Here is a 23,256-nt window from a genome sequence, read left to right on the forward strand (position 1 = left end):
TCCCGGCCTGCCTCGCGCGACGCGGCACCGGAAGTGAGTGAGCATTTCCGGCGGCCATCCCCGCGGCGCTGACACCTCCGCAGTACAGCTGTCCCAGGGTCTTCTTGCCGTCATGAAGGACGTTCCTGGCTTCTTACAGCAGAGCCAGAGCTCCGGGCCCGGCCAGGCCGCCGTGTGGCACCGTCTGGAGGAGCTCTACACGAAGAAGTGAGCGCCCAGCCGAGGGGCCGCGGGCCCCAGTGATGGGAGAGCGAGGCAGAGAGGGGGCGACGGGGGGAGGGGCGGGACTGTGATGGACCGAGGGTGCTGAGCCCCGCGTGCGGAGAGCGGGAGCAGGCTAGGCCGGGGAGGTGCGCCGAGAAGGGAGAGGGGGTGACAGCCCACGGGGACTGAGGAGCAGAGCCACAGGCAGAGTTTGGGGGCCTCGGGTTAACTGCCATCCTGACCGAGGGGCTGTGACTGAGGTTCTGAATTCCCCTTCCCCTGGTATTACGAAGAGGGTTCAGGGCTTTAAAGGATGTTCGCTCTTGATTCCAGTCAAACAAGCAAACACCCTTTCTGAGGTCTGGCTGCCATGCATTGTTGAATAGCAGATTCTGGTGTCAGCCTTGGTATCGTGTGGCTGTATCTGCGCCATCTTTTCTCAGCGGTCTGGAGCGGATAAGCGAGAGCCGAGTGCAGTTTTGTTTTTTCCCCTGTTGATTCTGCAGCTGGTTACACACTGGGTTTCATCCACGTCTCCCCACTCCCATGGACCCTACTTTCCATTACATTTCATATTGGGCTTTGTGCTCCTGAGATCTCAGAGTTCGGGCTTATTTAGAAACAGGATGAATTTTATAACAAATTGTCTGTTGCTAAGCACCAAGCTCTTTTTAAATGAATAGAATAAGTTGCTAGCATTGTTCCATAGGAAAGTACACCTCCTGTAATAACTTCCCTGTTAACAACCCTAGCGTTCAGCATTGTGCCTTTGACACAGAAAATGAATACATTTTTGGATGATGTTCAGCAGCCTTCTGCTATTAGCGTTTTTATTTGCATTCTTAAAAATTAGACTTTGGTTTCAAATGTGGTGTCATTTTTCTAGAGGTTTATTCTTTTGCCCCTTTAATCCTTCATTTGTCCCATATACAGTGGAGGAAACAAGCTCACTTTACGCTCCTTCCCTGAGATAATCAGCTAATAAGTAGAAGAGCCAGGATTTCAACTTAGATATGTGTGATTCCAAATTCTTGGTTTCAGTCAGACCTCACAGTAACTCTTGAGGTACTCTAAAAAGATGTTCTCCAGGGTGGCGTACCGTTGACTGGCAGAGCCAGGTGTATTGGCGTCTGCTTTAGCTTTCTTCCTGTTACACAGTAGGAACTGGCTACTATTTGTTATTGGATAGGACCACCAAGGCTGGAGGTGTCCGTGACTGGATATTAGTTTATAGGTCTTAAGGGCCTTATGTTTTTCAGGTTGTGGCATCAACTGACACTCCAGGTGCTTGATTTTGTGCAGGACCCATGCTTTGCCCAAGGAGATGGCCTCATTAAGGTAAATGATTTGCCATGCTAGGTCAGATTATATAAATATAAGTAACTTTTAAAAATAATAGGCAGGCTTTTTATTAATACACTATACCTACTCAGCAGTCAGTATGTCAGGTACTGTTCTAAGGGTTTTGTATATTTACTCCTTTACTCTTTACAGCAACATTGGGAGATAAGCACTACTGTTATCCTATTCGTTTGATGTAGAAGTTAACACCAAGAGATTGAGTAACTTGCCTTGGATCACAGCTGATAGGTGGTAAAAGAAGCTTCAAATACAGTCTGGCTTCTTCTGAAATCCCTGCCTAAAATCCTGTCTTATAGCATAGGATGCCCTGTATCTTATTGTTCATAGACTTTTTTTTTTCAGTACTGTACTTTTGGAAACTGTTATTCAAAATTGAAAGTGCAAAATCAGTGGGGGTGGGGGTAGGATATAGTGGAAGATGACCATAGGAATCTTATAGATAACCGTCATCACCACTCTTCCTTCACTCCCACTGATTCTGCTTACTTACCCAAATGCTTTCTCTTCGGTAGCGTGGAAGATAGGGCCTCTTTTGTGCTTCACTTGGAGGTGGGGAGGTTTGGAGGGAGAAATCCTCTGTAGTAGAGCACTTTTAGAATTTTTGTTAACGGGGGAAAAAGAACATTCTCTGCCCCAGCCTTCCCTACACTCCCTAGCAAACCCCCACCAATTTGTTCACTGGTAGCTTCCTTTTTAAAATCTTTCTTGACATCTTTGATGCCTTTCTCTCTCAGATTCTGAATGAATCAGAGATATGTACCTGCATTGGAACCAAAAACTAGTTCTTGATGGCTTGAGTTATTTGCCCTGGATACATTACTTTATATGTGCTCACAGTGAAGCTTATCACCTTATTACCCCACCACCTGGGACCCTAAGATTTTCTTGTGTTTTATACCCACCAGTTTGACATTTCACTACTTCAAAGGAACTTGTATTCATCTGTACACCTAAAGATTTTGCTGGGCATTCTGTCTTCTGGATTATGTGGAAAAATGATAAATTAGAGCTATCTTCATATTTGTTCCCTAAGGTTCTATATCATAGCGATGAATAATTCATGCTTACTCATCTCTATCCTTTGCTCTCTTGTCTTTAAATCACCTTCTACACAGAGCAAAATATTACCTCAACCCCATGTAACGTAACACTTAGGTCAGCAGACTGGCGTTTACTGTTTCAGCGGGCAAGCAAACCTTTAAAAATTGTTGGGACTCAGCCCACAGAACTTTCAGATACATAGTGTTCATGAATCTGCAGTGACCAGTAGTAATTTTGAGTTTCTTTTTTCTTTGGAGGGGTTTTTACATAAATTGTAATGGATATCAGAAAAGTTAGAATACCCTCTTAATGAAGAAGATATCTTTGAAATAGTCCTTTGTAATGAAAAAGCCATTTTATTTAGATTGCTTTCTGCTAGGTGCCAGATTTATCTTTCTTAAAGATTTTATTTATGTATTTGACAGAGAGAGAGGGAGCACAAGCAGGGGGAGTGGCAGGCAGAGGGAGAAGCAGACTCCCCACTGAGCAGGGAGTCCGATGCAGGGTTCAGTCCTAGGACCCTGGGATCGGGACCTCAGCCGAAGGCAGACGCCTAACCGACTGAGCCACCAGGCGCCCCATGCTGGGTGCCAGATTTAAATAACTAACTGGCTGCTGTACCCTCCCCCCAGTTTTACTGAGAAATAATTGACGTATAATAGTGTATTAGTTTAAGGTGTACAATGTAATGATTTGGTATATGTATATGTGCAAATTGATCACAGTAAGTCTAGTTAACATCCATCTCACGGTTAAGCTTTTTTTTCTTCTCGCGATGACAACTTCTATGATCTACTCTCTTAGTAACTTTCAAATATACAGCACAGTATTGTTAACTGTAGTCACTGTGCTGTACGTTCTGTTTCCAGGACTTAATTATCTTACGACTGGACATTTGTACCTTTCGACCACCTTCAGCCATTTCTTGCACCCCTCACCCCCTGCCTCTGGCAACCACCAATCTGTTCTCTGTTATCTGTGAGTTCAGTTTTTTTAGGTTTCACGTAGAAGTGAGTCATACAGTATTTGTCTTTCTTTGTCTAACTTACTTCACTAAGCAAAACGCCCTCCGGTTTCATCCATGTTGTCACAAATGGCAGGATTTCCTTCTTTTTTTTTTTTTTTTTTTTTTTAAGATTTTTTAAATTTACTTGACAGAGAGAGAGACAGTGAGAGAGGGAACACAAGCAGGGGGAGTGGGAGAGGGAGAAGCAGGCTTCCCACTGAACAGGAAGCCCGATGCGGGGCTCGATCCCAGGACCCTGGGATCATGACCTGAGCCGAAGGCAGACGCTTAACCGACTGAGCCACCCAGGCGCCCCAGGATTTCCTTCTTTTTATGGCTGAATAATATCCTACACTCTGTGTGCATATGCACCACATTTTCTTTCACAGGGACATTTCCATCTTTCTGTCTTCACATCCCAGAGGAATCGCAGACTCTCCTTATCCAAGTTGACCCCATCTTGATGCTCCCTCTCCCCACTTTGCCCAGTTACCGGCGATAAGCTCAGAGGTCATTGTCAGTTCCCCTTTCCTTTCCTGTGACCAGCGAACCTCTCAGACCCTTTGTCTACCCTCACTCTCCTGTCTTGACTAGTAGCCTCAGCTGGTCTCTGTCCCTCCCTCTGTTCCCTCTCTATCCTTCCTGCCCCCAGTCATGCTTATAAAGTAGAAGTGTGACCATGTGTTTCCACTGGCTCTGGTTTGCCTTCAGGACAAGGTCAAGCGCCAGTGCCTCCCACTGTCTGTGTCCTTCAGAAATGCTCCTAAAACACAGTGCAGTGTTTCTTCAGTGCTTTTGCACATGTTTGTTCCTGTCTGGAATGTTCTCCCAACTCCATACCTCCTCTCGCATACCAAATTTGTCCAGCTCTCTAACGTTCTTCCTTCCTTAAAACTCAATTATCACCATTTCTGGAATAATCCTCTATGGAACCTCTCCTTTTGGCTGATCCAGCCATGTGTTTTTTTTCCTCGCTGTAAACTCACAGTATTGTCACTTACTTGTTTACAAGTCTGCTCTACTAGGCCAGGAACCCTTGAAAGTCCGACTTTTATTTTATACATTCTGTGTCTGTAGTACCTAGCAAAGAGCCTGCGTACGTACTGAAGTGTTTGCTGAATGGCTAAAGATTTGGTAGTGTAGGCTGCAACCCTCTAAAATCTGAAGGTTAGTGAATCTTTCAAACTGATAATCTGTTTTACCTAAAATACTTTGGAGAAAATATAGGAATTGGTCTCTAGGAGATTCTTATAGGTCAGGGATCTAATTCCCGGGAAGAAAACCATAGCTTTCTTCAGTAATCCATTGGTGATTAATAAACCCAAATACGGGTCTCGTGTCATTCCGCCAACATTTCTGCAGCGCCTGCTCTGTGGTGGGCGTGGCGGTCACGTTTAATTTTGCAGATTGAAAGACATCCTGTAATTACTCTACGTGTTTTGGTTCCACAGCTTTATGAAAACTTCATCAGTGAATTTGAACACAGGTAAAACACCTTTGTCAGTTTTTTACTTTGAACATGAAAACATAGATGCTTAATGACGCTCAGAGACCGGTGGTTTTTATTTCAGGGTGAATCCTTTGTCCCTGGTAGAAATCATTCTTCATGTAGTTAGACAGATGACTGGTGAGTCTCATTTTGTGTCATAAAGGAGCAGATCCAAATGGTAATTAAAATGATTTTGAAATATAAGTTAATTGAACTTTTACATTTTGATAGAAAATGCCAGATTCTAAGTTACGTTTTTATTATATTTTATGATCTAAACATAAAGATTATCCTACCTGTATTGTGACTGGTAGGAACCAATCTCTAAAGATACTCTGTTGGTGGTTCTTCTGACATTGTTCTTCTGCCGTTTCTAGATCCTAATGTGGCTCTTACTTTTCTGGAAAAGACTCGTGAAAAGGTAAATACGAAGTCTGAGCCAAATCTTTAGAATGTGCGTGACTTACGGTTTTGTGTCTGCGCTTGCTGTACACACTTGGTAGAGACCAGCGTGTCTCTCATCCTGTAAGTGAAGCCAGTGTGCAGGTGTTTTGTTCATCTCCTGCCCACACTTCTCAGGTCCCCTTGTTTCTGACATCTGTAGGTGAAAAGTAGCGATGAGGCAGTGATCCTGTGTAAAACTGCGATTGGAGCTCTAAAATTAAACATTGGGGACCTACAGGTCACAAAGGTAAGCGTGCCATCGTACAGGTTTGTCTTTGGTTTACAAAGTGGTTTAGGGTTATGGGGGGAAAATCCTGTTTCTCCAGTTTACCTTTTCAAGTGATTTTAAATTATAGAAAAGTTGCAAACATAGCACGAAGAACTCTGATATATCCTCTCTCACACTCCCATTGCTGACATTTCTTTGCCCCATCATTCTGCGTGTATGCGTGCGTGTGTGCGTGCAAGTTTTGGTTTTGGTTTTCAAAACCATTGAGAGTCAGTTGCTGCTATGAGGCCTGTCATCCTTTAATATAAGAGGACTGCCCTGGGCAAGCACAGCACACCTGTCAGCAGGAGGCTCCAGACAGCCCCAGACCGTCCACATGGGCCCTCACTGACCAGGGTCAGCCCACTCACCATGACAGGTCACAGGCTGCTCCTCCACCCTCTCTGCCTCCTAATCCTTGTTGAAGTTTCCTGTCTCTTTCTTATTTCCATTTCAGTGTAATTTGGGGGACAGATGTGGGTATGGGTGGCAGTAAGACCAACTTATGTGGTCAGTCCACCTTGTTGAACCAGAGACTACCTGTGTTTGTTTTGGGTTTGGGTTTGGGTTTTTTGGTAACCATAATATTTAAGAAAATACTGGGGTAAGTGTTGATGTTCTCATTGCCCTAAAATAACACTTCTTATTTCTTGTTGCTTCCCAGTCTTATCCTGCATGCATACTTACTACATTTTGCTTTGAAATATTTAAGACATATTGAAAGCCATAAAACACTATAAAGAATTCTGTCATGGGTATCCACATACCCCACCTGGCTTAGGAATGAGGCAGCACTGCATAGTTGGAGCTGCTGGGCCCTCAGAGCACATTCATGCACCAGCAGTGCTCCCGTGCGTGTGTTTGGTGTTCCTCGTGCTTGTGTGGTTCCTGATGCTCACTAGATAGGCATGTGTAAGTCTAAGTGATAATGTAGTATTGTTTTAAGTTACTGGCTCGGTGTGAGGTCTGAGAGTCATCATGTAGGTACCTGTGACCATTCATTCTTAGTGTTATTTGGTGTTTTACTGTTACAACTGTTTCACAGCCTATGCATCACTCTCCTATTGAAGGGATTCAGGACTTTTTCCTATCACGAACAGTGCTGTTAGTTACCGTTGTTTCTGTGCCTGGCTCCTTGTGTGTGTGGGCAGAATCTCACCAGCACACGTGCTTGGAGGTGAGGCTATAGCTATAAGGTGTATGCTCCACGCCTCTACCAGATGTGGTCAGACCTTTCTCCAGGATGGCTCACGCTCCCCTAGCACCATACAAACACTTCCAAAGCTCGTATCTTCAATACTTGGTATTTTCAGACTATTTAATTCTTGCCAGTCTGGTGGAGATGAAATGCCATCTCATTGGGGGCTTATTGACCACTCCATTCGTGTCTCCACTTCTGTAAATTGCCTGTTAATATCTTTCCTTTTGCCCATTTTTTTCTGTGTTGCTTTCCTCCTGTTGATTTGTAAGAGTTCTTTATATAGGGGCGCCTGGGTGGCTCAGTCGTTAAGCATCTGCCTTCGGCTGAGGTCATGATCCCAGGGTCCTGGGATCGAGCCCCATGTCGGGCTCCCTGCTCAGCGGGGAGCCTGCTTCTCCCTCTCCCACTCCCCCTGCTTGTGTTCCTGCTCTCACTATCTCTCTCTCTGTCAGATAAATAAATAAATAAAATCTTTGGGGAAAAAAAAAAGAGTTCTTTATACAGTGTTGGTCATACTCCCTGGTGGGTTACGTGTGCAGTAAATGCCTTTGCCCAGTCTGTAGCTTGTTTTTGTTCTTTTTTGTGTGTGTCTTGGATGAACTGAAGTTTTCCATTTTAACATAGTCCTGTCTATCAGTCTTTGTGTCATATATTTCCTTAAAAGTGCTTTAAGTTAAAAAGAAGGGCGATCTTGCTTCCTGCATGTAGGAAACAATTGAAGATGTTGAAGAGATGCTCAACAACCTCCCTGGTGTGACATCAGTTCACAGCCGTTTCTACGACCTCTCCAGTAAATACTACCAAACAGTCGGGAACCACGCGGCCTACTACAAAGATGCCCTGCGGTTTCTGGGCTGTGTCGACATCAAGGACCTGCCAGGTAACACGGAGCCACGGAAGTCCACGTCGAAGGAGCACGCTCTTGAGGCGTGGTCGCAGGTCTCAGAAGTTACTCTGCTGTATCCGTCCCTCACTGAAGAAAGCCCAGGTGGTAGGGGGTGGGAAGAGCCGTGCAAGCATCAGTTTCTCCCCGGGTCTGCCTTCAGCATTTAGCTCAGGGGAAAACGAGGCCGCGCCCTGTAGTCCTTCGCTGTTCCTTCTCCAGTCTTTCCTGTTCTCTGAATCGGAGGCCTTTGTGAGAAGCACAGCGACATCAGCGTCTTGGCCCCTGCAGCACGAAGGGCATGGTGAAACCCTGCACCTGAGAATCTTGTGCCGGAAACTGAACAAGACCCAGGGGAATACCTTAGAAAAATCTTTCAAGTATCTGAGGAATGGAAAGAAAAATGAATGATAGTTTTGGGGAAAGTGCAAGGAGGGTGTTTAGAAATATGAACCCATTTTAGATGTTTCTCACAGTACACTGTTGAAGCTGTGGAGACCAGCAACTCCTAAAAATGGTAGTGCAGTTTTAATTCCTGCATCTCAAGAAAAACATATTGGAAAAAGCAAGTAACGCGGTCAGGAGAGTGGGGAATTGTTGTATGGGAACAGGAAGTAGGTTCACTCTATTCTGAAAAGAGGCTGGATGAGTTGACTTTAAGAGAAATAAGAGGTAATGCTTCCAGGAAGTAGATTAACTACTTAAATAGAAATAGAAAATATAAATAGAGTCATGTAATTTAGGTAGAAGTAAGTAAACGAATGAATGTGTTTCCCACAAAACCTGTATATGTGGTTCCAGCTATAATCTGAGTTGATCCAGTGCTGTAAGAGAGAGGACTAGTGGGGCGCCCGGGTGGCTCAGTCGGTTAAGCATCCGACGCTAGGTTTTGGCTCAGGTCATGACCTCAGGGTCAGGGGATCGAGCCCGACGTCGGGCTCCGCGCTGGACATGGGGCCTGCTTGAGATTCTTTCTCTCCCTCTGTCCCTCCCCACCTTCCCTCTCTAAAAAACAAAATACATAAAATAAAAATTAAAAAGATAAAAATTAAAAAAAAAAGAAACGTGTTAAGGCTTTGTGATATAACCATTCCAGGGAGTGGTTTCTTTACTTTTGGGGGGTTTTTAAAGGCAGGCAGGACTGATTCTCGTAACTGGGTGTCACTGGAGGTGTGTTGTTGCCGTAGTGTCTGAGCAGCAGGAGAGAGCGTTCACGCTGGGACTGGCAGGACTTCTTGGCGAGGGAGTTTTTAACTTTGGAGAACTCGTAAGTGCACCCTGGGCACAGATTTCTGACCAAGGGGGAGACTGATTTTTTTTGCCAGCTAACCATGTCCTCCTTGCAGCTCATGCACCCCGTGCTGGAATCACTGAGGAGCACCGACCGGCAGTGGCTGATTGACACCCTTTATGCCTTTAACAGTGGCAACGTAGAGAGATTCCAGACGCTGAAGACCGCCTGGGGCCAGCAGGTCAGTCATGGGAAGGACGGCTGAGTGCTCCTACAGTGCCCCTGGCTCTCCGTCATCCTGCGTCCGTTCATTGATTTAACAGATGTTTTCTGTGCACCTTCCCTCTACACCCCAGGCACTGGGGAGACAGGAGATAAAGACAGGCCGGTCTTGCTCTCATAGAGCAGGTGGTTAAGTGGCTAGTTACAGTAGTAACTCAGTTACTATGATAGTGCTCAGTGCTACCAACAGAATATGATAGGGGAGTGTCATCTGGGTGACGGGTGTCACAGAGGACCCAAAAGGAGTAATGCTCTGTGTCTGCTCTTAGGTGTGAGTAGGATTTAACCAAGTGAAGAATATGAGAAGAGTATATTCAACAGAGGAAATGAAGCTTTTAGCATGTTGCTGAACTGAAATAGGGTCTGTGAGGCCAGAGTGAGTGAGTGATGAGAGCCGGGGAGAGCCTGGGGTTCGGGAAGGCAGGACAGTCTGTACAGGAAGGGAGTGGTCAGTGTAGAGGGAAAGGGGTCAGCAGGGGAGAGGGCACTGGGCCAGGAGAGGAGCCTCTAGGAGGTGTGAATTAGGGAGAAGAGGTGTTAACAAGGACCTGAGCTTTCATAGTAAGTGTATTTTTTAAATGAAATTATTAGAAGCAAATATTACTAAATTGTTCACAGTGATAGGAATTACTGTTTTCGTACTTTTTAAAATAAACTTGTAGAATTCACACATAATGGAGCCGAGTAGATGTAAATGGGCTGTGAAGAGGCAGAAAACAAGACCAGCCAACCCTAACTATAGTCTGTGTGTTGATCTCTGAAAGAAACAAATGTGCCACTTGGAAAGAAAGATGGCTAGCTGTAGAAACGTAAGGAAAGAAAGAACATCAGAGGTGCCTTGCCCGCAGTATCTGTCTAAGCAGCGAGAGCCCATTTGGGGGGAGTGGGCTCTTGGTGAAAAGTTTGACTTGTCCCATACCTGTGGCAGAAATGTCCCTGGGGGGACTGCCTGTGTTGGGGTGTGAGTTCCTAAATGTTTGAATCAGGGAACCCATTCTCCCTTTTTGTCTCTGCTCAGCAGTGACCCGTGACCTACCTGCAAGGTGACTGTGCAGGTCATGCAGAAGGGCATGTTCTGGTTCTCACGACAGTGCTGCTTTCATCACAAGTTAATGACTTGCTCTTTCAGTTCAGAACAACTCCCTGGAACTTGAGGAATGTGTTCCTCGGAGGCCCCACTTAACATGGAGCTGAGCAAGCAGGCCGTGCACCTGGGCCTGCTCAGGCACAGGATGGGTCCTTCCTTGCCTTTCTTAGTGCCAAGAGTCTCCTTGAAACGCCTGCACCTGGGTCCTACCCCCTGGTGTCTGTGGCATTAGTATGCATCTTACCTGGTAAATGCCTTATGTGGGAGCATAGCCTTTTGAGGATGCACCAGTTAATGGTGTCCTAAGAAAAGTGAGCCTCCATGACCCTACAGTGTAAGGTGTTTCGATGTGCCAAGTTTCTTTTTGTTCGATCTGTTGTAGAAAGAATTTCAAAGCCCGGGTTAGGTAACTGATATCTTTCTACTTTTCAGCCTGATTTAGCAGCCAACGAAGCCCAGCTTCTGAGGAAAATTCAGTTGTTGTGCCTCATGGAGGTAAGCAAGCACCCAGGAACCACTCTGATTTCAGACCCTGCAGGTGAGCCCACGGGGTCCTGCAAACTCTCCAAACCTCCTGTGGGGATATTTTGGCCGCACCCCCTCTCCACTACCTTCCTTTTTCTTCTGGCACCATTGGCTTTTTTAAGTTTGTATTTGAGTCTCATCTTAGATAATGCCTCCTCAGAGAGGTATTCCCTGCCAGTCTGAGCTAAAGTAGCTGCCACCTCATTATATGTGCCATTTGACATGCTCTTCTGTGTTTCCCGACTAGAATTTAAGCTTCTTGAGGAAATGGACCTTACATTTCGGGCCACCACGCAGTTCCCAGCTCAAGGACAGCCCTGGCGCACAGCAGCCTCAGGCACTTGCTCGGGGCATGAATACTGACCATGGCCAACAACTGCTGTGAAGCTTATTTCACCTTATTATCTGAGCATGGGAAGCTTGTTTCTAATAAGATACATGGCTAATGTTAAGGAAAAGTTTAGTATGTGGGATAGTAATAAGATCTGTATTTTCAGAGCAAGAATTGACAAAAACATCCTTATCAGTCCGTTCTCTGACAATTTTTATTTGGAAAAATAGTTAACAAAAAATTTTTTTTCAGATGACTTTCACACGACCTGCCAATCACAGACAACTCACTTTTGAAGAAATTGCCAAGAGTGCTAAAATCACTGTGAACGAGGTACAGTTATTGGACTCAGGACGGCCCAGTGGTAAAGCTGCCGCCCAGAGGGGTCGGAGCTCCTATAAGCTCCCCAGACTCCAAACCACAGAAGACACTGTCTCCTTCCCCCACACTTTAGGGCCTTGGGGTGACTCACATCACCCCTCTTTGAGCAGGTGGAGTTGCTGGTGATGAAGGCGCTCTCGGTGGGTCTGGTGAAAGGCAGCATTGATGAGGTGGATAAGCGGGTTCACATGACCTGGGTGCAGCCCCGAGTGTTGGATCTGCAGCAGGTAACACATAGTTCATTTCTGTGGGTGGTTCGGATGGTATCTGTGCTGTCTTAGTTTCGCTTGGATGGATGCCATTTAGGAAGAAAGCAGTATTGACGAGAGATTTCAGAGAATATATTACTGCTGTGGGGACTAAGGGTTTTTTAAAGAACCTAATTTAATACAAGCCTGGGGTTTGAACCCTGCATTTAAAAGCTTATCATAATTACAGTGCTGGTTGGGCTGATGATGCCTTTTAATCTTAAAATTGGTACTCTGATCGAATATGTTCCTAGTTCTGTGGTTTGAGCTCAGATCCATCTTGTCCATATTTGCTGGAAATTTAATCCTGTGGATTTCCTCTATTCTTACCTGTTTTCTTTCATGCAAGTTTTTTTAAATGTCCTTGCGATAAGAATTGACTGGGATGATCCCCTCTCACACAGCCCACTCCCCCAGCTCTGGTGTCCTTTTTATTAGTGCTGCCCTAAAGAATTAGCTGGAGATGTACGCCTGGGATTCCCAAGTGTCCTAACACCCGTGTGGTCCTGGTTTGCCTCAGATCAAGGGGATGAAGGACCGCCTGGAATTCTGGTGCACCGATGTGAGGAGCATGGAGATGCTGGTGGAGCACCAGGCCCACGATATCCTCACCTAGTGCCCCCCACCTCACCCATTTGTGGCAGCTGAGAAGATCTGCATTTAATTGGGGATGGGGGGTGGGATTATGTTTGTGGAGTGGGGACTGTTCTTCCTGCTGTGAAAACAGGACTATCACCGATAGGGGGCCTGGCCGCAGAGAGAAGCCTCCTTTGTGGGTTTCTCCCGTAGCCCACAGTGGGGAGGGGTCACGGGTCTCTGGTGACGAGGCGGGCAGGAGTGTGCATGTGCCCCGAGGAATGAGAAGGAGTAGCCCTGAAGTGTGTGGGGACACCACTTGGAGGCTCATCTCCATTACATCCACCTGTGTGAACATCTCTGGTGTCATATGAGAATGTTCCTATAATAAACGCCTTTGTTTTGTCCTTTTTGTGGTTCTGTTTCCTTAGTCTTAGCTTCCAGGTCAAGCCTGGGCCTAAGAGATTGGAAAGCAGGAGATGGGAGGTAGGGCTTGGTGGGGGTTTGGCCTCAGCCCTCCTTTCCTACCCTGGGAAAAGGGCAGCCCTGCACATATAGGGCACGGGGCCGAGGAAGCAAGTCCTATCTCTTGTGGCTCAGACATGGTGTCTACCCACTACCACCCAGCCAGGGGCTTCTGGGGCCCCGGTGCCCCAGCCAGCAGCCCTCAGCCCAGTGCTGAGTGTCCAGGGAGGGGGTGCTCGTACACAAATGACACAGCCACCAAGTGAACACTGGGTGGAGGGAGGGGTTTAATGCGACCGTTGGCCCTGTGCCCGGAGCCCGAGCTACAGAGCCTTCATGCTGCAGAGCTTCTCTTGTAGCTGTGCACGTGGGCTAAGACCCAGCCTGCAGGAATCAGGAAGCTGAGGAACATCACAGAGAGCCCAATGGCTTGCTCCTGGGTTGAGGAAAAGCACATGTGAGTCCACCAGACCATCACCAGGTCATTCCTGGCTCACTGAGGAAGGCTGTCTACCTGCCCCTCTGTCCCCTGTCCCTGCGGCGTGGGATGCCTTCTAACCAGAGCAGCAGTCCAGAGTTAGAGACATCCTGCCCTGCCCCCTCTGCTCTTGTGGGACCCTCAGCCCAGCCCCAGACTTCTTTTTTGTCAGGTGGAGAAAGCCTGCAATGCACGAGCAAGGACTACTATAATCATCAGTGTGGACAGCCTCTACAGAGACCCAGACTAGCAGCCCTGGGCCCCAGTCTCTGTGGAGCAGGACCTCTTATCATAGCCCCCTCCTCCCCCAAGAGCCTGCCTGGCCAGGCCATGTGTCCCTCGACCTTGAACTCCTGACCAGACACAACATGTGCCCTCCCTTCCGGATGCTGGCAGACATGTATGTCAGGTGCTGTGCAGGACAGAAGAGACAGCTGAGATTCGGGTCCCACAAACCAGGGCAGGGCCTTTTCCCTAAATGGTGGTCCTGCTCAGAAGCCTGGCTGGAGGAAATAGGACTCCCCATACTGCGTGTGCATTTATGTGCACGCACACACAAGCACACGAAGGCCATCTCACCCGGAGCCAGGTTCCAAAGAACCAGCTATACATCCCCTTCACTCGGATTCCTCCTGAAACAGAGCCCGGGCCCAATCATCCCTCCCTGTTCCCTAAAACAGAGTCCAATGCCGGGTCAGAAACCAATTCTTCCTCTTGACTTGGCCTTCCAGCGGATTCAGAGCAACGTTGCCCAGAACTGGGCCCCTAGGCTGGGTTCAGATCTTAGCTTCACCGGTGATATGACCTTGAACAAATGACCTTCTAGACCTTGGGTTATTGATGCTTAACACAGAGGTAGTTGTCTGCTCTCCTGGAGCACGAGGGTGACTGAGGTCTGTGTTTTTGCCTGTGCTCTCACGGACCCTCAAAGCAGCCCATTCTTTCCCTTCAATGAGCGGTGAATCTGGAATATACCCTGAGTGCCCTTCAAGCTCAGCTGTTAGCACCCCTCATTTGCCAGAACGCAAGTGGGGGCCTGAAAACAGAGAGACCACCATCCCCTCACTGACTCTGCTGGATGCTTTGGGAGTCTGACCTCCAGGCGATGGATGCAAGGACCTCTTTCCTGGGGGAAGGACAGTGTCCCAGCCATAGGACTGCATTCTAGCATGAGGACCACCTCTAGAGGCTGCAGGCCTGAGAATATATTCCTCCTCCCCTTTACCAGCCTGGCCTTCTGTATCCTGCCCCCAAACCCACCTCATCTTCTACACAACGCAGGACTGCCCACTCCCCCTGCTCGAGTCAGCACTCCTACGGCGCTGGAGGTACTCACCGTGGGGGAAGTGGGTGTCCGGGCTGGCTTGGCAGAGACGTGCGCCTTGGGAACTACCCGGCCCCTCAGAGGGGCCTGCAGCAGCCTGCTGGTAAAGGCTAATCTCAGCATGGTAGTTGAGCCGAGCTCCTCCTGGAGTCCAGCAAAGTTCGTGTATCTGCTCACTCGGGTGTTGGGCCTTTTTATAGCTCAAGGCGGGGAGCTGCAGCTGTCCCCTCTTGTCATGGTGCTTGGCAGAGAGGACGCCCGCTTGGAAGTGGGCGAGAGCCAGCCTCGGGCCAGCAGCCTCCAGGCACTGTCCCTGCTGTAGCACCCGAGGGGCTTCGAGCCCTTCGCAGTGCAGGCAGGCTTGGCCCTCTCTTCAAAGTGCCTTCATTTCTCTGTGAAAAAGGCACTCAACAAAGAAGCAGGACCAGGAGAGTCGGAGAGTTTGAGAATGCAAGAGGGGGAACGTGACCTAAGTTAAGAGTGAATCTTAAGTATCTGGGGTGTCAGCTGGCTGCGCCGTGTAGAGCTATTTTAAAATTCTCTAACTTAGGAATTCCTGGCTGAGCTGCCCAGCCTTCTGATTCTTAATTGATGGTCCAGCTGGGTGTTCTCGGAGCCCCGCTCCTCCCAGGCGCAGCACGTGGTGAGTCTGAACAGCCTCCCCGCTGATTCCGGCAGGGCTGTCACTAACACTGACACGACAGCCTTAGTTCCCAGGGGAGACCCTCACGATTGCACCGTGGACAAGCCGAGGCGGGAAGAAGGTCAGCAGACACTTTGTGAGTGTGAGTTCTGGGGCAGGGGGCACTTAGGCCCCTGCCTCTGGGCCCACATTCGGGTAAAGGCTCCCAGGGCCAAATGTGCTGGGTCCACGGTACCCACCAGCCCTGGGGTAATCAGCATGTAACCTGCCCACATGCCATGTGTGAGCTCAGAGCCTCCCTGCCTCTCTTCTCTTATTTCTACAGAAAATGAGTCACTCATTTCTTCCCACAGCAAACATCTACTAGTAAATTTGTTTTCCTGCTCTCTGAGAGACTATTTCACACCTTCTCTCTGTACCAACAACCCCCTACACATAACACACACACCTTCGTCGGAGACCTGCTGCTGATTTCCTTGAGATAATGGAAGTGAGCAGATGTGACCCACTGTCAACCCCAGTTACTGTCCTCCAGGAGAGCAGCGACCCTGAGCCCCTGGGGTGAGTCAGATGCCAAGCTCAAGTCCCCAGCAGCTTCTCCAGCCCCTCTGTCCTTGGTTACTGGATGACGAGCCCCTGGCCTTCCTTCCAGCTTGTCCAGATCCTGCCTGACCCCTGACAGCCCCAGGACTTTTGCAATCTCTCCATCCACCTTCTCCAGACCTCATTTGGCTGTGACACCCCAGCTGCTTATCAATCATGATATTTAGGATGTACTGATGCTGACCCTTATCCCCACCTTTGGTGGAGTTCCCGAGGCCCTGCAGTGTGTCCCCCTGCTCTTTCCCTTCCCGGCTGCTCAGGTCAAATGTCTGAGCACCACCCTCGTTTTCCTCTGGTGCTCACACTCCACACCAGGTCACCAACATCACCACACCCCACCAAGCTGATTCCCCACCCTCGCCCAGTCCAACCTTGAACGTGTCCTCTGGGACTGCCCCACCCAGTAGCCAGAGCAGCCCTTGGGGAACAACCAGCTCCTACCACGGAGGCAGTTCAGCCTCCTCCACAGGCCCGGCCCGCCTCCCTCCCTTGGCTTCCCCAGGCCTGAATGGTCTGACCTTGCCCTCACCTGCACCCTACCCACTAATGCCAGCCCCCTGCCTCATTCCAGACACACCTCACTCCCCCCCACACTGGTGCCTTTGCCTGGACAGCCTTTGCCAGGTCCTGTTCCAATGACCTCTCCTCAGACATACCTTACTGACGGTCTGCTTTCATGGCTGGAATATAAGCCCCATGAGGGCACGGACTTTGTTGGATTCATCACAGAACTGTTGGCGCCTGGCAGATTTTCAGTCTGTGTTGGAAGGCTGGTTGGGGAGGGAAAGAAGGAGAGTGGGGGGGGAGGTGGCTGACTGGCTGGGGTTGGAAGGACAAATATAGTTTCCGTCGCACGGCCAGCACTGGCTTGGCTTGAGGAGAACACACCTGAGTCAGACGAGAAGGAATTCGGCAGGGTTTCATTCTACTGTCAGAATGACCTAGATTACTGTGCACAGCGATAAAGTTCACAGCCCAGAGTGCACCCTTCAGCCATCTCTGACCTGATCAGCGTGGGTGCAGGCCAGAGCTGAGGAGCAGCAGGGCACCTGACCCCAGACTCAGCCGCGGTCACCACCCTCACAGGGTACGATCACGCCCCAGTCCGCCTGTTTAGAAATGGTGAGTTGATGATCTGAATACATTGCATGGGAGACGTGATTTTACATTTGTTCTTCCCTGGAAACCACACTTGTTCTAAATGTGAGGCTCATTTCTGGGCTTCCCACCCCACCTCCCACCGTCTTCCTTCGTCTTGGTTTTCCAGAGAGGAGGCAAGCCCTCAGAAGCTGGAGGAGGGAGTGTGTCCTGAATGTTATCTCCAGCAATGCTGAGTCCCAAGTCCCGATGCCAGCCTCAGGCCGTGGGGGGCTCTGCCCCTCCTCTAGAGTAATCCCTTCCGCCTAAACCTTTAATTATAGCTTTGGGGTCCAGTCAGGAATAACACTGTGGGTCAGACGATCAATCGTGCAGCCTACAGTGTTTCTTTTTTCACAGAAAAGAACTGCTGTCCCCAACCACCCAGGCCTGGTTCTAAGGAAGGCCTTCTCCACCCTTCCCAGCTTGGGGGGGCAGGGTTATAAGGAGTGGGGGGGTACTAGATGGAAGAGGCCTTGGTGAGGGCCAGGACAAGGGGGCTGGGGACTGCGGTCCAAGGGAGAGAAATGTCCCAGGCCTCGCCCTCAAACTTCTATGCTACACCAGCTTTTGCTTTCAACCCCTTCTCATCCATTCCCACAGGCCTAACCTTTCCAACCTTTCTGAGCACAAACCTACCCTCCTTGTTTCCACGCTCACATAGCTTCCGGGGGCTCTACCACCCAGTGGTGAGCTTCAGACCTCAACCTGACTGGGTTTTTACTCCCCAGAACCACTTGTTCAAACCAAATCCTACGCAGATCCCTGCTGCCTCCAGCACACACAGATGGCATGGCCTCTCCCTTCATTGCTCTGAGGCCACACTGAGCCTCCACAGACCACTGCTCTGTGTCCTGGACTATTCTCCTCTTCCACCTGGAAGGAAAATGAGATGACCCATGGAGAAAGGAGTGGTGGCCAGGGGGCAGGGCGTCACAATGAACAAGAAAGTGAAAGGCTCTGAGGGATGCAGGGTCAGATGAGTCCCCTGTAACAGCAGGAGAAATCAAGGCTTGGAGAGGGAGCAGGGCCCAGGGATCAGGGTGAGCCTATTCTGGACAGGAGTGGCTTCAGGAAGAGCTCCTGAAGGCTCTGGAAGACAGAAGTACCCCTGTCACCTGAATCTTCACCATCATCTCCTTCATCCACCCACACCCAGCACATACCTATCTCTGCCCTTGACCTGTCGCTACTGCCCCTGGGGGTTGGGGTAGAAGAGACCAGCCACCTGCACACATCCTCCCACTCACAGCTGCCAGGCCACCTGGAAGGTCTGGGGTGACAGCGTGGGCACATGGCACCACCCTGTGTCCGTACGTGGAAGCACAGTGACTGCTGGAGAAAGCAGAGGGGCACTGACAGCACAAGTTCTCAGCATCAGGGACCCAGAAAAAACGCACATGCAGGCAAGCATTTGCATGTTATTTATTTTAAGATGGTATTTATTTATGTATTTATTTTGGAGACAGAGACAGAGCACGAGCAGAGGGAGGAGCAGAGGGAGAGGGACAAGCAGACTCCACACTGAGCGCAGAGACCGACATGGGACTGGATCCCACGACCCCGAGATCATGACCTGAGCTGAAATCAGGAGTCGGGTGCTCAACTGACTAAGCCACCCAGGCGCCCCAAACATTTGCATATTATTTTTATTGCAAATCTATTTCATCGCATAAAGCATTGGACCAGCAGCATCAGTATCACCTGGAAACTTGTTAGAAATCAATTAGAAACTCTGTGGCCGTCCCAGTCCACTGTCACAATAGCCCTCCTAAGGAACTGTGATGCACAGACATGTTTAAGAACCATTTCTAGTCATATAAAAATGGATGCTTCCTGCTATTTCATTCAAAACTAAATGTCCACTTCCAGAAAGATCCAACTCTCACCCAGACCACAAAACTCAGCCTCTTCCTTCTATCTACAAAGACACTACACTTTCACCAAGTGTTTCTTATGTGTAGCAGCATTTACTGAAAACTCGGAGCTCGTGGGTAGAGATCTCATGGGGGGGCCAGCTGCCCCTTCCCCGGCCCACCTCTGCACTCCACTGCCCTGAAGCCCTGCTCCCAAAGAGGCCCTTCCCATGTGGGACATGCCCAAGACACACTGGTGCCACTCCACAGTCAGCAATTCACAACCCGGACCGTTCTTTGGTGTGATAGGTAATTTTATGTGTCAGCTCAGCAGGGCTATTGTGCCCAGATATTGGGTCAAACATTCTGGATGTTCCCGTGAAGGTGATTTTTGGACGAGATTAATATTTAAATGGGTGGACTTTGAGTAAAGTAGATTACCCTCCACCGTGTAGGTGGGCCTCATTCAATCAGTTGAAGGCCTTAACAGAGCAAAGATTGACTTCCCCAAGCAAGAAGGAATATTCTGCCAGCAGATGGCCTTTGGACTCAAGCCACATCAGCTGCTCTCTGGGCCTCCAGACTGCTGGCCCACCCTGCACATTTTGGACTCACCAAGTCTGCACAATCACATGAGCCAATTCCTTAGAGTAACCTCCCAACCCCTGCCCCATCTCTACCCCCCCCCACACACATCCTGTTGGTCCTGATTCTCTGGTAGAACCCTGACAAATACAGTCACCAAAGTGCCAGAAGAGAAGTCCTTTGGCTGCTTTGTCCTTTCACCTTTGGCAATGAAAATAAAACTTTATTACACTTTATTTTCTTTAATATGTACCATATTAAATGATGCCTAATGTAACCCGGACATGTCATTGGTCACAATAGCAGGAACATTTCACACCATTGTTACCTGATAGACCAGTTTCTCTTGCTGTGTAACCCAGCACCTCAGAACAGTGTGCTCATAATCTCAGTGTTTCCAGGGTCAGCAGTCCAGATGTGGGTTGCTGGTCCTTTGCTCAGGTCTCACTCACTGACATCAGGGGTCATGGGGCCACGGTGCACATCTGAGGGTCCTCCTCCGAGGGCACTGCTTGTTGGCAGAATTCAGAGCCTTGAGGGAGTAGGGCTGGCTGTCGGCCGGGGACTGTCCTCAGCTCCTAGAGAGCACCCTCAGACTCTTGCCACAGGGCTCCCTCAATAAGTAGTTCACCACATGCTGTTTGCTACTTCAAGGCCAGCAAGAGAATCTTTCTTGTTTGAAATCCTTCTGGCATTTTAAAAAATAGTTTTTTAAGAACAGTTTTAGATTTACAGAAAAATTCTGAAGATAGCACAGAGCTCCCATATAACCCACATCAAATTCCCCTATTACTAACATCGTACATGATGGTTAATTTATGTGTCAACTTGAATGGGCAATACAGTGCCCAGACATTCACTCAAACATTTTTTCAGGGGTGTCTGTGAGGGTATTTCTGGATGAGATTGACATGTGTATCAGTGGACTGAATGAAAGAGATGACCCTCCCCAGTGTGGGTGGCCCTCTTCCAATCAGTTGAAGGCTGGTTTTGTTGGGGTTTGTTTTTTGTTTTGTTTTGTTTTTAAGGCTGTCCCTTCCCTAAGAAAGAGGGAACTCCTCCTGCCTGTTTAATGTGGGACATGGATCTTTTCCTGCCTTCAGACACAAACTGAAACATCAGCTCTTTTAGGGTTTTAAGCCTGTCACTTTCAAACTGGAACTTCACCATCAGGTCTCCCACGGCTCCAGCTATCAACTGCGGATCTTAGGACTTCTCAGTCTCCACAGTCATGTGAGCCAATTCCTTATAGTAAATCTATGACTATATCTATAACTATCTGTATCCTGTTAATTCTGTTTTCCTGGAGAACCCTGACTAATACAATTAGTACAGTACATTTGTCACAATTAATGAGCCAGTATTGATCCATCATTGTTAACTGAAGTCCACACTTTATTCAGATTTCCTGAGTTTCCCCCTAATGTCCTTTTCCTACTCCAGGACCTCACCCAGGACCCCACATGACATTCAGTCGTCATGTCTCCCGAGGCCCCTCTGGGCTGTGACAGCTTCTCAGACTTTCTGTTTTTGATGACCTTGACAGCTTGGAGGAGGACCAGTCAGGGATATTGGGTTGGATGGGTAGGATGACACAGTATTGGAATTTGCTGTTTTTCTCACGATTAGGCTGGGGTTGTGGCGTTTGGGAGGATAAGCACAGAGGCGAAGTGCCACTGTCTTCACGTCATGTCAGGTACACACGATTGACATGACGTGTCACCGTGACGCTGACCTGGATTGCCTGGCTGTGGTGTGCCTGTCAGGTGTCTCTACGGTGCTGTTGCTCGCTGTCCCCCCTTCGTCCTGTGCTCTTTGGAAGGAGGTCCCCCCTTCGTCCTGTGCTCTTTGGAAGGAGGTCCCCCCTTCGTCCTGTGCTCTTTGGAAGGAGGTCCCCCCTTCGTCCTGTGCTCTTTGGAAGGAGGGCCCCCCTTCATCCTGTGCTCTTTGGAAGGAGGTCCCTCTGCACAGCCCTCACTTAAAGAGTGTAGGGTTATACTCCACCTCCTTGAGGGTGGAGTATCTGCATAAATTATTTGGAATTCTTTTGCATGGGACATTTGTCTCCCATTTATTATTAATTATTATTTTTATCCACTTATTATTATTTATGCAATTATTTATATCAGTATGAATTCATGGGCTTTGCTTTATATGTTGGATTATATTCAATACTACTTTATTTTGTTGCTTAAATTTTCCCAGGTTTGGCATTGAGAGTTCTTTCTTTTGGCTCCTGTGTCCCTTTGGCATACACAGCCTGATCATTATGGAGTTTGTTTCTTTAATTTGTTTATTTTGAACACTTCCTTACTTGCTGGCATGATAAAATGCTCCAGGCTCATCTTGCCTATTTTCTACCCCAATCTGAAAATAAGCCAAGGAGGCTGGTCCCTTTTATTTGTGAAAACACTAGAAACCAAGATCTGGGCAGTAGGTAGATGCATGACATTATGCACTTGTCAAAAAATTCATAGAACTTCACAGCACAGAGTGAACATTAATGTGTGTAAACTTCTAAATATCATGGGAGTCAGGGATTCCCAGGGTGGAACGCAGTAGTCACATTATACATATGTGAAACAATCTCACCGAAGGGAGTGGGGGAAGGTGCTGACCCCAGGAACTTGGGAAATGAGTGGAGTCTGTATAGATAAAGGCAAAGAAACTGCAAACAGTGTGGCACTCTAGCTTATAAAGCAGAAAACCAACTCAGGAGAAAACACAAATGATTAATGTAGCAGACTGCCTTCCTGGACGCATGGCTGGACTATATTTCCCACCTTTTCCTGCTGTTAGGGTTGACCACACGATTCTGAGTGGAAGTAACATGAGTAAGTCCCTGATCTGACCGTAAACATTCTCATGCATCAGGTTGTTTCTTACAGCAATCTTTATAGTAGGGGGGAAATGGGAATAATCCAATTTGCATTAGTAGGGCACTGGTTAAATAACTTGTGGTACATCTCTGCAATGATGAAGGTAACAAGAATGAGATATATTTATATACACCAACATGGAAAGATGTCCAAAACATATTGGTTATTAAGTGAACAAAGCAAGTTAAGAAGCATCATATAACATCCACACAATGGGATACTATTCAGCAACAAAAAGGAACAGACTACCAAGACACGTTACCACGTGGATGAATCTCACATACAGAACACTGAGTTAAAGAGCCAGCCTCAATAAACTACATGCTATCTCAAGAGTTGGCAAACCACCACCTATGAGAAAATTCAGCTCACATCTCGTTTTCGTATCTCTTGTGAGTTAAAGAATGGGTTTATTTTGTTTTGTTTTTTACATTTTTAAACAGTTGTGTGAAAAAATACACTTAAAAATAAAGAATAATTAAAATACAGCATATGAAAACTCATGAGATGCAGCTAAACTCATGCCTTAAGGAAAACCTATGGTTTTAAATGTACACATACAAAAGAAGAAACACTGAAAACCAATGATCTAAGAATTCCTCTCAAGAATTTAGGTGGAAAAGAGCAAATTAAACTCCAAGAAAGTAAAAGGAATAAAGAAATAAATAAAAGTAGAAAATAAATGCACAAGAGAGGATTAACGAAGGCAAAAAATGAAAAATTTTTT

At 47.9% G+C, this 23,256-nt stretch overlaps 1 protein-coding gene and 1 long non-coding RNA gene across 3 annotated transcripts; one reads left to right on the top strand and one right to left on the bottom strand.

Moving 5' to 3' along the window:
* Positions 1 to 13: 13 nt before the first annotated feature.
* On the top strand, positions 14 to 12,966 carry PSMD13 (proteasome 26S subunit, non-ATPase 13). 2 transcript variants are annotated; one of them, XM_036066843.2, is made up of 13 exons: positions 14 to 207; positions 1,464 to 1,542; positions 5,065 to 5,099; positions 5,185 to 5,240; positions 5,480 to 5,523; positions 5,707 to 5,793; positions 7,724 to 7,895; positions 9,086 to 9,165; positions 9,245 to 9,370; positions 10,931 to 10,993; positions 11,607 to 11,687; positions 11,846 to 11,962; positions 12,422 to 12,966. In XM_036066843.2, exons 1-13 carry the CDS (start codon positions 113 to 115, stop codon positions 12,629 to 12,631), a joined length of 1,245 nt encoding a protein of 414 aa, XP_035922736.1. In that variant the 5' UTR covers positions 14 to 112; the 3' UTR covers positions 12,632 to 12,966. The 2 variants fall into 2 exon arrangements, with proteins under 2 accessions (XP_035922736.1, XP_035922738.1); XM_036066845.2 differs by having other exon boundaries at positions 17 to 207; positions 12,504 to 12,966.
* Positions 12,967 to 13,291: 325 nt separating this feature from the next.
* LOC118519408 (uncharacterized) lies at positions 13,292 to 15,865 on the bottom strand. Its single transcript, XR_004909157.2, has 2 exons — positions 14,839 to 15,865; positions 13,292 to 13,460 (listed from the first exon to the last, which is right to left on the bottom strand). It is a non-coding gene; the product is annotated as an uncharacterized LOC118519408 (long non-coding RNA).
* Between the last annotated feature and the right edge of the window lie 7,391 nt (positions 15,866 to 23,256).

Source organism: Halichoerus grypus, chromosome 11, assembly GCF_964656455.1.
Source record: "Halichoerus grypus chromosome 11, mHalGry1.hap1.1, whole genome shotgun sequence".
Lineage (NCBI taxonomy): Eukaryota > Metazoa > Chordata > Mammalia > Carnivora > Phocidae > Halichoerus > Halichoerus grypus.